At 43.3% G+C, this 13,688-nt stretch overlaps 1 protein-coding gene across 2 annotated transcripts in view; it reads right to left on the bottom strand.

The window, feature by feature from the left end:
- Positions 1–13,688, bottom strand: part of LOC120027499 (ectonucleotide pyrophosphatase/phosphodiesterase family member 2-like) — a 37,155-nt gene that overhangs the window by 6,170 nt on the left and 17,297 nt on the right. The window contains exons 23-24 of one of the 2 annotated variants that reach the window (XM_038972450.1): positions 13,197–13,329; positions 2,157–2,310 (exon numbers count right to left, since the gene is read on the bottom strand). In XM_038972450.1, coding sequence (XP_038828378.1) covers positions 2,157–2,310; positions 13,197–13,329 — 287 coding nt within the window. Of the gene's footprint in view, positions 1–2,156; positions 2,311–8,485; positions 8,791–13,196; positions 13,330–13,688 lie in introns of those variants that run through there. The other variant, XM_038972451.1, reaches the window with a different exon arrangement.

Below are 13,688 nucleotides of genomic sequence, written 5' to 3'. Positions count from 1 at the left end.
TCTGTCACGTTCGTCATAAGGAATGGACCAAGGCGCAGCATGCGTAGAGTTCCACATATTTTAATAAATCGAAACTCACCAAACAAAACAAACATGCACAAACGAAACGTGACGTTCTGGACTACTCACAGGCAGCTACACAAACACAAGATCCCACAAAGCACAAAGGGGAAATGGCTGCCTAAATATGATCCCCAATCAGAGACAACAATAAACAGCTGCCTCTGATTGGGAACCATAACAGGCCAACATCGACATATGAACGCCTAGTTGACCCACCCTAAATCACACCCCGACCTCACCAACATAGAGAATAAAAGCTATCTATGGTCAGGGCGTGACAACTACCACAAAAATGGAGGAGGCAAGTGGAAAAGGCAGAAGGAAGGGAACTTGTTTGCCTGCCATTTATTAAAGATACAAATTGGCTGAAAGGAACTGGCATAAATAGAAAAATATATAAGTTTCATCTGAGGACAGAAATGTTGACAGCTGCGCCATACAGGTTGCAAAGTAAATGGGCGGAGATTTTTGATGTACCAATTCCATGGCACATGGTTTATGAACTGGTACAAAAAAATACACTTGACTCAACAATTAGAGTTTTTCAATTTCAATTATTCTATCAAATTCTTGCCACCAACAGAATGCAATATATATGGGGCATACAACAATCTCAAGTTTGTAGATTTTGTTGCGAAGAGACAGAATCAATAGATCACTTATTCTGGTATTGCCCCTATTTAATTTGTTTCTGGTCACAGGTTCAGGAATGGTTAAAAAATCACAACATCACAACAACAAAATTAACCTTACAAATAGCAGTGTTGGGCGATCTGGAAAGCTGGGCGATGTGGAAAGCCATAGCCAGTCAATAAATAATATAATAATAATCGTAAGAAAGGTTTTCATCTTTAGCTCACAATCTGTGCATAATATACGATTAGAAAGATAAAAAAATGTTGTCAAACATCACAATACAATTGAAAAATATATGGCACATGGAAACCAAACAAGGGCGGTCTGTGGTGGTAGGTGGGATGGGCTGAGAGTGGCTGAGGGTTGGGATTAAAGAGTTTGTTTGGTAATGTATTGTTGTTATATATAAAAGTACCATGTATGTAAAATGTATATGTTAAATGTATGTATATGTAGAAAAAAGGTGTAAAAAAAAAACGAAGATATTTGTCCTCCGAAGAGGGGTCAGGTAGCCTCAGACGAGCAATTACAGTAAGTTCAGTAAAGGTCACAGACAAATAAGTGGTCATGGTCATAAACAGTAGAACTAATGAAAGACCAATGGCTCAAACAGTAGGCCTACACAACTTTAAGAGATACAGCCTCAAGAGTCTGCAATGAAAGGTCATTATCGTTATCATCATGAGACCAGAGGGTCATAGTGAACAAGTTATATTTATCATAGCACTCCATTTTGAAATCCACAGTTGTATTGTGAAATTTGAACTGATACAGAAGGCTGCAATTAAATGCCATCTTCTGCCGACAATGAAAAGAGGTTGTATTCTGACTTGAGATCTCTGTGCCCTTAACTCCAACTTTCGTGGAAGTGTCCCATTGAGATCAATGTAAGATTAATGCAAAGGTCAGAGTTGTGTGCGCTTATCTCGGCCCTGAATCAGGCCTTTATGAGTTAGTGCAGCAAAAGGTTAGTGGGAAGAGTGACCTATATTCATTATAATGGCCACTCCAATAATTCAGTAGTGCAATAGAAGTCCGGAAATACAAAAGTGTGGTAAAGGCTGTTAGATGCAAAGTTGACTGAAGGACTGTGCATGGGAATGAACTAAGTACTTCCTCTGTCTACACCATTTAACTGTTCCCTTGAAATGATTAAATAAAGTCATGCCAGCAATTTTTCTAAGAATTATGAACAATTAATTAGCAACAAAGTACCATGTGGTGCCAAGAATTTGTCAAGGGAATAACGTCAGTTGAATTAGTTTTGCTATGTAATTTCTAAGTAAATACCTTGTAATGGTGTGTGGTGAAATACATACACATTCAGAAAATAAATGTGGGATTCTATTTCTATGGGTTCTAGATTCTAGATCTGTGGTTTACGACAATTTCTTGCGTAGGCTTCTTCAAGCAGAGACAGTCATAGACATAGTGCCCCCATGTGGTGAGAGAATTACCTTGCAGCTCTCGTCGTTGTCTGAGCGGTGGGGTAGGAGGAAGGAGAAGACATTGAGGGGGCCGTCACACACCCCGGCCGTCTGGTTGACATCCTGACAGCTGGTGATCACTACATAGTAGTGTGTGGGGACCGGAGCCGAGACTGCGGCGTATCTGGGGGTCATATGTGGGTCACAGTCATAAGTAGTCACTTTAATGAAGATACAGGCAAGCACACACACACACACACACACACACACACACACACACACACACACACACACACACACACACACACACACACACACACACACACGGAAGGGTGGCAGGTAGCCTAGCTGTTAAGAGCGTTGGGCCAGTAACAGAAAGGTTGCTGGTTCAATTCCCTGAGCTGGCAAAGTGGAAAAATCTGCCGTTAATGAACAAAGCAATTAACCCGCAACAAGAACTGCTGAAGTGTTCATTTAGGCAGCCCTTTGCAACTCTCTGATTCAGCGGGAGACACATTTCGATTTAATGCACTGAGTTGTGCAACTGACTAGGTATTACCCTTTCTTTTTACACAGAAAGACGCACTGTTGCAGACACAAAAACAAACATGACCAGAGGAACCTGACCTGGTAGGTCTTCGTTTTTTTTATAGCTTTGCTACTATTTTCACAAATATTTGGTGAATTTTCTAAATCTTAGAACAAAACTCCAAATTGGTAACACTTGTAACACAGCCAGTCTTACATCCAACACTTTTTATTGGGCATTCATTTTGTTTGTAGACATCTTTCACCACACAGCCATTGATCCAAAATGTAAGTTTACTGTGAAATATAATGAGTACATTGGTTTAATCAAATCAAATCAAATTTTATTTGTCACATATACATGGTTAGCAGATGTTAATGCGAGTGTAGCGAAATGCTTGTGCTTCTAGTTCCGATAATGCAGTAATAACCAATACCTAGGATAGGATAAAGTAATCCTTCTAACCCCCCCCCCCCCTAAAAGAGTTAGATGCACTATTGTAAAGAGGTTGTTCCACTGGATATCATAAGGTGAATGCACCAATTTGTAAGTCGCTCTGGATAAGAGCGTCTGCTAAATGACTTAAATGTAAATGTAAATGAGTAATCTAACCTAACAATTCCACAACTACTACCTTATACACACAAGTGTAAAGGGATAAAGAATATGTACATAAAGATATATGAATGAGTGATGGTACAGAACGGCATAGGCAAGATGCAGTAGATGGTATAGAGTACAGTATATACATATGAGATGAGTAATGTAGGGTATATAAACATAAAGTGGCATAGTTTAAAGTGGCTAGTGATACATGTATTACATAAAGATGGCAAGATGCAGTAGATGATATAGAGTACAGTATATACATATACATATGAGATGAGTAATGTAGGGTATGTAAACATTATATTAAGTGGCATTGTTTAAAGTGGCTAGTGATACATTTTTACATAAATTTCCATCAATTCCCATTATTAAAGTGGCTGGAGTTGAGTCAGTATGTTGGCAACGGCCACTAAATGTTAGTGGTGGCTGTTTAACAGTCTGATGACCTTGAGATAGAAGCTGTTTTTCAGTCTCTCGGTCCCTGCTTTGATGCACCTGTACTGACCTCGCCTTCTGGATGATAGCGGGGTGAACAGGCAGTGGCTTTTTTTTTGTGAGTGCTTTTGGTGACAAGCCGAATTTCTTCAGCCTCCTGAGGTTGAAGAGGCGCCGCTGCGCCTTCTTCACAACGCTGTCTGTGTGGGTGGACCAATTCAGTTTGTCCGTGATGTGTACACCGAGGAACTTAAAACTTACTACCCTCTCCACTACTGTCCCGTTGATGTGGATAGGGGGGTGCTCCCTCTGCTGTTTCCTGAAGTCCACAATCATCTCCTTTGTTTTGTTGACGTTGAGTGTGAGGTTATTTTCCTGACACCACACTCCGAGGGCCCTCACCTCCTCCCTGTAGGCTGTCTCGTCGTTGTTGGTAATCAAGCCTACCACTGTAGTGTTGTCCGCAAACTTGATGATTGAGTTGGAGGCGTGCATGGCCACGCAGTCGTGGGTGAACAGGGAGTACAGGACAGGGCTCAGAACGCACCCTTGTGGGGCCCCAGTGTTGAGGATCAGCGGGGTGGAGATGTTGTTACCTACCCTCACCACCTGGGGGCGGCCCGTCAGGAAGTCCAGTACCCAGTTGCACAGGGCGGGGTCGAGACCCAGGGTCTCGAGCTTGATGACGAGTTTGGAAGGTACTATGGTGTTAAATGCTGAGCTGTAGTCGATGAACAGCATTCTCACATAGGTATTCCTCTTGTCCAGATGGGTTAGGGCAGTGTGCAGTGTGGTTGCGATTGCGTCGTCTGTGGACCTATTGGGTCGGTAAGCAAATTGGAGTGGGTCTAGGGTGTCAGGTAGGGTGGAGGTGATATGGTCCTTGACTAGTCTCTCAAAGCACTTCATGATGACGGAAGTGAGTGCTACGGGCGGTAGTCGTTTAGCTCAGTTACCTTAGCTTTCTTGGGAACAGGAACAATGGTGGCCCTCTTGAAGCATGTGGGAACAGCAGACTGGGATAAGGATTGATTGAATATGTCCGTAAACACACCAGCCAGCTGGTCTGCGCATGCTCTGAGGATGCGGCTGGGAATGCCGTCTGGGCCTGCAGCCTTGCGAGGGTTAACACGTTTAAATGTTTTACTCACCTCGGCTGCAGTGATGGAGAGCCCACAGGTTTTGGTAGCGGGCCGTGTCAGTGGCACTGTATTGTCCTCAAAGCGAGCAAAAAAGTTATTTAGTCTGTCTGGGAGCAAGACATCCTGGTCCGCGACGGGGCTGGTTTTCTTTTTGTAATCCGTGATTGACTGTAGACCCTGCCACATACCTCTTGTGTCTGAGCTGTTGAATTGCGACTCTACTTTGTCTCTATACTGGCACTTAGCTTGTTTGATTGCCTTGCGGAGGGAATAGCTGCACTGTTTTTATTCGGTCATGTTTCCGGTCACCTTGCCCCGGTTAAAAGCAGTGGTTCGCGCTTTCAGTTTCACGCGAATGCTGCCATCAATCCACGGTTTCTGGTTTGAGAATGTTTTAATCGTTGCTGTGGGTATTACGTCGCCGATGCACTTTCTAATGAACTCGCTCACCGAATCAGCGTATTCGTCAATGTTGTTGTTGGACGCAATGCGGAACATATCCCAATCCACGTGATCGAAGCAGTCTTGAAGCGTGGAATCAGATTGGTCGGACCAGCCTTGAACAGACCTGTGCGCTGGAGCTTCTTGTTTTAGTTTCTGTTTGTAGGCTGGAAGCAACGAAATGGAGTCGTGGTCAGCTTTCCGAAAGGAGAGCGGGGGAGGGCCTTATATGCGTCGCGGAAGTTAGAATAACAATGATCCAGGGTTTTACCAGCCCTGGTAGCACAATCGATATGCTGATAGAATTTAGGGAGTTTTGTTTTCAGATTAGCCTTGTTAAAATCCCCAGCTATGATGAATGCAGCCTCAGGGTGTGTGGTTTCCAGTTTACATAGAGTCAGATAAAGTTCGTTCAGGGCCATCGATGTGTCTGCTTGGGGGGGAATACATACGGCTGTGATTATAATCGAAGAGAATTCCCTTGGTAGATAATGTGGTCGACATTTGATTGTGAGGAATTCTAAGTCAGGTGAACAGAATGACTTGAGTTCCTGTATGTTGTTATGATCACACCACGTCTCGTTAATCATAAGGCATACCCCCCGCCCCTCTTCTTACCAGAAAGATGTTTGTTTCTGTCGGCGCGATGCGTGAAGAAACCAGCTGGCTGCACCGACTCCGTTAGCGTCTCTCGAGTGAGCCATGTTTCCGTGAAGCAAAGAACGTTACACGTTGTCTATAGACTCTGATACAAAGGTTGCAAAGAAAAAGGTCTAAAGCTTCGCTAAAGCCAAGCCCACTCAAAATCCGAAAAGTCGATCTCCTTTCACCTTGAACTAAAATGGCACATCATGTCGTTGCAAACGACCACTCCACTTTGTGGGGAATATGTCCACTAAACGCCACTCTAAACGGCCATACCTGGAAACAGTCCTGGAGGACTGCTTAACTTGTCATGCGCTAATTGATTCGGACACGACAATATCACTCATCTCTCAAACATTGTTCAATGATCTCAAAATGGCGTTGAAGCCAACTAAACGTGGGTTAAAAGTGGAACAATGCGACACTACACTTCGAGGTTTCACTCAGACTACCTCGCCTCTCACATTGAGAATCATGCTGAAACTAGACTTCTAGGACGTATTGCTTGTTCGCTTGTATGTGACCATCCTCGAATCTGAACCCCTGCTACTAGGAGCTGACTTGATGGAAAACCAACCATGGTCACAGGTCAAAGTGCCTTCTCCACTGCAATGCAGTCATCCACGAGGGGTGTCTGTCGAAAGCACCCCTTGGGAAAAGACCTCGAAACCTCTTGGTGCAGAATCCGATCCAAGGAGATATTACGATAGCTCATCACATTCAATCAGCAAACCTGATTGACCATTCTTTTCATGATTTTGAGCCAGCAGTCTCTGTGAATGAGCAACTTCCCTTCTCCTTGAAGTCATGCAATACTGTGGTTGAGATGAACTTCTCTTGCCCTACGGACACTTCCGCAAGCACTGCGGCCGTCTCAGCAGGAAAAACATAGATGCGCAGTGTACTCTGCTTCCGATGATACATCTTCCGCTTTGTGGGGGACTGTCACCCGTTACAATGACACTAATGGCGTCAGTCCCGCACCTGACCCGATGACTCCCACTGGTGAAGCACCTTACAATGTCACAGACAGATATCCTCGTCTTAGTTCGCAGGTACTGAAGAGGTTGCCACACGTGGACGCTGTGGTGACTGACAAGCCTCGACAGCCACTGAGCGTTTTGATGCACAAACACCAGGAGATTTGGTGGAAAGGTTACAGCCATTCTCATAATAACGCGGCCGCTAACAACTCGTACATAGGGTCCGAACTTTTCCTTTGTGCCTCGGACACCAACACCAACCGCTGGTGGGGGGGGGGGTCCTGTGACACAAAGGGGGAGAGGGGCCAGAGCAGAAAACAAATCTAGTTGTGAACTCCCCTATGAGAACAGAGAGGAGCGGACAGGCCCATAGACGGGGATAACCTTAGAACACATCTAAGATATTACTGAGGTGTACCACACTGGTCGTAAAAGAAGTCCAGTGGACGTTCCACCTCCAAAACAAACGGCAAAAATAATCATGCCTTGCCATGTGTAGTTTCAACAACAACGCAACTAGTAAAATGCTCTAATCATGTGTTCCAGTAGGATAACATTTCAGAATAAATCGTTAGGATAACTGGTCTCCTTGAGTACCAGTACCAATGCCACAGTCAGTCCAGTAACTATCAGTAAGAGGATTAGAGACCTCACAAGTCAAATTGCTATTGATAATAGCGACAGAGGAGTTGGTAGTCACTCAGAGTGCAACACGTGTAAGGGAATCTCCAGAACACTCTTCTGATGGTTAACACACATGCCACTAATAAACAAAACCCTCCATTCAGGAGAAAAGTTATTAGAAGTTATGAAACATGATCACACCACGTACGACTGGTTCAGTGCTTAGAGAGTACTTCCGTCATGAAATAGACTCTTTCATACCTATCACCACTACAATGGTGTAAGACGCATTGACGTGTAGTAAAACTACTACAGGTCCCTTTAACACGTCTTGAGGTCGACATCAATTCTTACTGACCTCCAGGCATTGACCTAGAAATTATCTGACGACATCAGACTCATTCTGAACAGGTTTTAGCCTACCCGGATACTTGGTTTCTTTCCCTTGGTATGTGCGCTTGTGTAAGCACAAACGCACACGTGCAACGGAACATTTAATGAGGTTTTATGCTCGGATCGCTTAAGGGTTCGAACAACATACCAGCTTTAGTAAAGTTGAAAATGTACTCTTAGGCCTTTTGACCACAGTTACAGTACTCACCAGTTTCTCCACAGAGGTCCATAGGTCATCCCTGTAGACTACCTGAAGCTGGTGACTTACAGCTGTAGATTTATCATGTAGTTATCAACTTAGGATAGTGCCCTAAGCAACACACTGGAAATTAGGAACACCCTAGATATGACATTAGACAATGTCATGATAGGGTCATTTTGCCAAGACCTTGGACATATATAGAATACGGTCCAATTAGATGAAGGTGTGATAACTATATTTTGTGTATATTTTGTTTATGCTTTCTTCCCTTTTTGTTTCATTTCCTTTGACACTTAGGAAGTGATAGAGCCATAAACAAGTTCCCCATACAACCTTCACTTAGTGCCACAACGCTGCTCATTTGGGAAGAAATTTAATTATGTATTTCATGAGTGTGTGTGCGTGCGTTGTTAACATCTGCCTAAGTTACTGCCTAGATCCACCAGCCTGGACGACCAGACGACGGGTCCCAACGGCAATCCCAATCCGGACATCCACTGCCTATCCTTGTGGCAGCCTGCTTCATTTGCAGAAATCCTGCCCGGGTCGACCACCAGAGGGGGACTGCAACAACGATCACCAACTGGACATCCACTGCCCAACCTTGTGGTGGACTGCTCCGCTCTCAGAGTGCCTACCAAGGTCAACCACCAGAGGGGGACTGCAACGATGAAACACAACCAGGACATCACGTGATCGTTATTTTTGTGTTGGCTTGCAACTTGTAGGATAATCACAAGATTGAACCCACCAAAGACGGACTTTCACGACGCGCCTTTTTGGGGGAAGTACATAGCCCCCCCTCTCCCTCTCTCTCTCCCACCACAGGTTTATGACGGTCGTAAATACCGAAACTCATTTCCACACTCTGCCAAAATTAAAGTTGAGAATCCCTTTGTTAACACAGAAAGACTTTGCAGTACGGTAACGTCAAAAGGTTGAATCATGTAACAATATTTCTCTACTCCAACCAGTTGGAGTGGTCCGTGGACACTTAAGGAACAGTCATGTTGAGTTTGTTTCATTTGGTCATGTCATGAAGGACAGGAAACACACATTACTGTGTCTTTGGTTGTGTACAGTCGTGGCCAAAAATGTTGAGAATGACACAAATATTAACTTCCACAAAGTTTGCTGCTTCAGTATCTTTAGATATTTTTGTCAGATGTTACTATGGAATACTGAAGTATTATTACAAGCATTTCATAAGTGTCAAAGGCTTTTATTGACAATTACATGAAGTTGATGCAAAGAGTCAATATCTGCAGTGTTGACCCTTCTTTTTCAAGACCTCTGCAATCCGCCCTGGCATGCTGTCAATTAACTTCTGGGCCACATCCTGACTGATGGCAGCCCATTCTTGCATAATCAATGCTTGGAGTTTGTCAGAATTTGTGTGTTTTTGTTTGTCCACCCGCCTCTTGAGGATTGACCACAAGTTCTCAATGGGATTAAGGTCTGGGGAGTTTCCTGGCTATGGACCCAAAATATCGATGTTTTGTTCCCCGAGCCACTTAGTTATCACTTTTGCCTTATGGCAAGGTGCTCCATCATGCTGGAAAAGGCATTGTTCGTCACCAAACTGTTCCTGGATGGTTGGGAGAAGTTGCTCTCGGAGGATGTGTTGGTACCATTCTTTATTCATGGCTGTGTTCTTAGGCAAAATTGTGAGGGAGCCCACTCCCTTGGCTGAGAAGCAACCCCACACATGAATGGTCTCAGGATGCTTTACTGTTGGCATGACACAGGACTGATGGTAGAGCTCACCTTGTCTTTTCCGGACAAGCTTTTTTCCGGATGCGCCAAACAATCGGAAAGGGGATTCATCAGAGATAATGACTTTACCCCAGTCCTCAGCAGTCCAATCCCTGTACCTTTTGCAGAATATCAGTCTGTCCCTGATGTTTTTCCTGAAGAGAAGTGGCTTCTTTGCTGCCCTTCTTGACACCAGGCATCCTCCAAAAGTCTTCGCCTCACTGTGTGTGCAGATGCACGCACACCTGCCTGCTGCCATTCCTGAGCAAGCTCTGTACTGGTGGTGCCCTGATCCCGCAGCTGAATCAACTTTTGGAGACGGTCCTCACGCTTGCTGGACTTTCTTGGGCGCCCTGAAGCCTTCTTCACAACAATTGAACCGCTTTCCTTGAAGTTCTTGATGATCCGATAAATGGTTGATTTAGGTGCAATCTTACTGGCAGCAATATCCTTGCCTGTGAAGCCCTTTTGTGCAAAGCAATGATGACGGCACGTGTTTCTTTGCAGGTAACCATGGATGACAGAGGAAGAACAATAATTCCAAGCACCACCCTCCTTTTGAAGCTTCCAGTCTGTTATTCGAACTCAATCAGCATGACAGAGTGATCTCCAGCCTTGTCCTCGTCAACACTAACACCTGTGTTAACGAGAGAATCACTGACATGATGTCAGCTGGTCCTTTTGTGGCAGGGCTGAAATGCAGTGGAAATGTTTTTGGGGGATTCAGTTCATTTGCATGGCAAAGAGGGACTTTGCAATTAATTGCAATTCATCTGATCACTCTTCAGAACATTCTGGATTATATGGAATTTGCCAACATACAAACTGAGGCAGCAGACATAGTGAAAATTTATATTTGTGTCATTCTCAAAACTTTTGGCCATGACTGTACACTTCTCAATTTTGGGGGTTGCTTCTGAGTGTTGTATAAAATCTATGATAAAATATGAAACTATTTGTGAGAAGATAATGTTAGCCTTCTAAATGAGAGTGTGTTTTTTTATATAAAGTTATAACTAGTCAGTGACCACACCCCGTGAGCACAGACATTTACATCAGCGTCATGGAACGCCCCCTTTTCTACTCCAGAATAAAATGACTTGTGACAAAATGTACATTTAGTCAAGATAACAGGGTCCCCACGTTGAAATGGCTACTACTCTAGACCAAAACGCCGGGTGATGCTGGTGTGTGAAGTGGTTTAAACTCCAACTACAAAAGCACAAGACCAGAGAACATGGAGATCCTCCCCACCCTAAAATTGTGAAGAAATCTAAAACTTAAGATCGATTATTCAGGCTGCAGCTGTTTAAATACTTTAGTCTGGTAAATGCATCCGATTTAAGAACATTTTCGAATGGTATTCTGACGTATCCATTCTAACAACCTACAACCACAAAAGACCTTGGGACTTCTGGGGAACGCAACCAGAGACTCTCTGATGAACTATTATCCAGCAGACGGACCGGCGATCACAGAGAGGGACAACAAAGGCATACACCCGCAAATATGTAAATTGCTATTTATTTTCTAATGAGCGGCTGTTCATGTTCAAAGTATTAGCATTTACATGCATGTAGTTATGAACTGTAATACAGTGGGTCCACTCTGAGTTTCCCGCTCTTGAGCTGTCCCCACCCCTTTCCTTTGTCTACCAAGCCGTCATATCGGTTTCATCCACTAGGGACTTTTCCTTGTGTCATGTTAGTACCCATTGTATAACTAATTGTGTGTGTGTTTATGTAATTTTGGGATTGATTAGTTAATTAAATAACTAATAAAGCCAATTTGTATATCGCTGATTCATGATTTGATGCTAGGGTTCGTGCAGATATCCAAGGGTTTGCGATGTTCAGAAATGAGCCTGATGAGATAACAATACATTAATAGAAGACTAATTGATAAGATAATAAAATATCTGAAGCGTTATATTCGGGAAATTGAAACTCTAAAAAAACCTTTTCCTGTGGTGCCCCGACTTCCTAGTTAATTACTATTCCATGATTCATTGAATTATGGAATAATTACATAGAGAATTGATTTGATAATATTACAGTCTTCACATTTAATGACAGCAAATGCTACAACACACCAATAATAAGAAGAGACTTGCTTAGGCCAAGAAACACGAGCAATGGACATTGGACCGGTGGAAATCTGTGCTTTGGTCTGATGAGTAAAAATTTGAGATTTTTGGTTCCAACCGCCATGTCTTTGTGAGATGCAGAGTAGATGAACGGATGATCTCCGCATGTGTGGTTCCCACCATGAAGCATGGAGGAGGAGTTGTGACGGTGTGGGGGTGCTTTGCTGGTGACACTGTCAGTTATTTACTCAGAATTCAAGGCACACTTAACCAGCATGGCTACCACAGCATTCTGCAGCGATACGCCATCCCATCTGGTTTTCACTTAGTGGGACTATCATTTGTTTTTCAACAGGAAAATGACCCAACACACCTTGAGGCTGTGTAAGGGCCATTTGACCAAGAAGGAGAGTGATGGAGTGCTGACATCAGATGACCTGGCCTCCACAATCACACAACCTCAACCCAATTGAGATGGTTAGGGATGATTTGGTTGACAGAATGCCAAGAGTGTGCAAAGCTGTCATCAAGGGAAAGGGTGACTTTTTAAAATATTTTTTTAATTTAACCTTTATTGAACTAAGCAAGTCAGTTAAGAACAAATTCTTATTTACAATGACAGCCTAGGAAAAGTGGGCTGATTACCTTGTTCAGGGGCAGAACGACAGATTTTTACCTTGTCAGCTCAGAGATTCAATCTAGCAACCTTTCGGTTACTGGTCCAACGCTCTAACCACTAGGCTACCTGCCTCCTCAACTACTTTGAAGAATTTTAACACTTTTGGTTACTACATGATTCCATATTTGTTATTTCATAGTTGTGATGTCTTCACTATAATTCTACAATGTAGAAATAGTAAAAATAAAGAAAAACCCTTGAATGAGTAGGTGTGTCCAAACGTTTGACTGGTACTGTTTAAAAAGTGTAATTTTGGGATGCAAACTCAAAATTGAATACATTTCAACTCTGTATCTGACATGGTACAGGTGTCTTCTTTTTTTAAGCCCATAGCCATGTGTGTGAGGTGTATACTTTTGTTTCAAAGAATCACTCTGTGTGACCCTGATTTAGCTCACTGCAGTAATGTGAATCTACTGTAGACGTTTGACTGCCGACATTTTTCATGGGATTCAACATGTAAAATCGGTATGCACTCGGTTCGCAAATTACGTTCAGAGGTGCTAAGTGCTCTCGGCCAGCAAACGCTATTGTTCTGAGCTCTTACTCTTTGATCTTCACGGTGGTGTCCCGGAGGCCATCGTAGTTGTAGTCAAAGATGGGACCGGTGACCACATTGATGCCGTTATTCTCCTCTGCGTAGCGCTTGAGAAGAGTCCCCTGGAGGTAGCTCCATACTTCTGCAGAGTTGAAGGGAAAAGAGAACAAGGTACAAGCAAATGTGGTTCTAACATTGTCTGTATAACACCTGTTGCATGAATGCATTTAGGACGTTATAAGGACTCATGAACTGAAATTAATTCTTATAGCCAGCCTTGAAAAATACTCTCTATACTGCATCTGTGTATAGCATTTTGTGAATAGATGTTATTAATGTGGTCTTACACCTTTTAAATTATAGCAGGGCACCTTGTAAGCATTTCAAAAGCCAAAGGCTGGTTTAATCTTGATGCACATTCCTTCAAGAAGAAGTAAAAGTCATGCCCTGCTCTAAAAGTCCCCAGACAAGGGAACTGCTCTTCATATCCATCTCTACAAT

This window comes from Salvelinus namaycush, chromosome 32 (assembly GCF_016432855.1).
Source record: "Salvelinus namaycush isolate Seneca chromosome 32, SaNama_1.0, whole genome shotgun sequence".
In the NCBI taxonomy this organism is placed as follows: Eukaryota; Metazoa; Chordata; class Actinopteri; order Salmoniformes; family Salmonidae; genus Salvelinus; species Salvelinus namaycush.
Note: the sequence above shows the minus strand (reverse complement) of the source record. Positions and strands in the feature narration are given on the sequence as shown.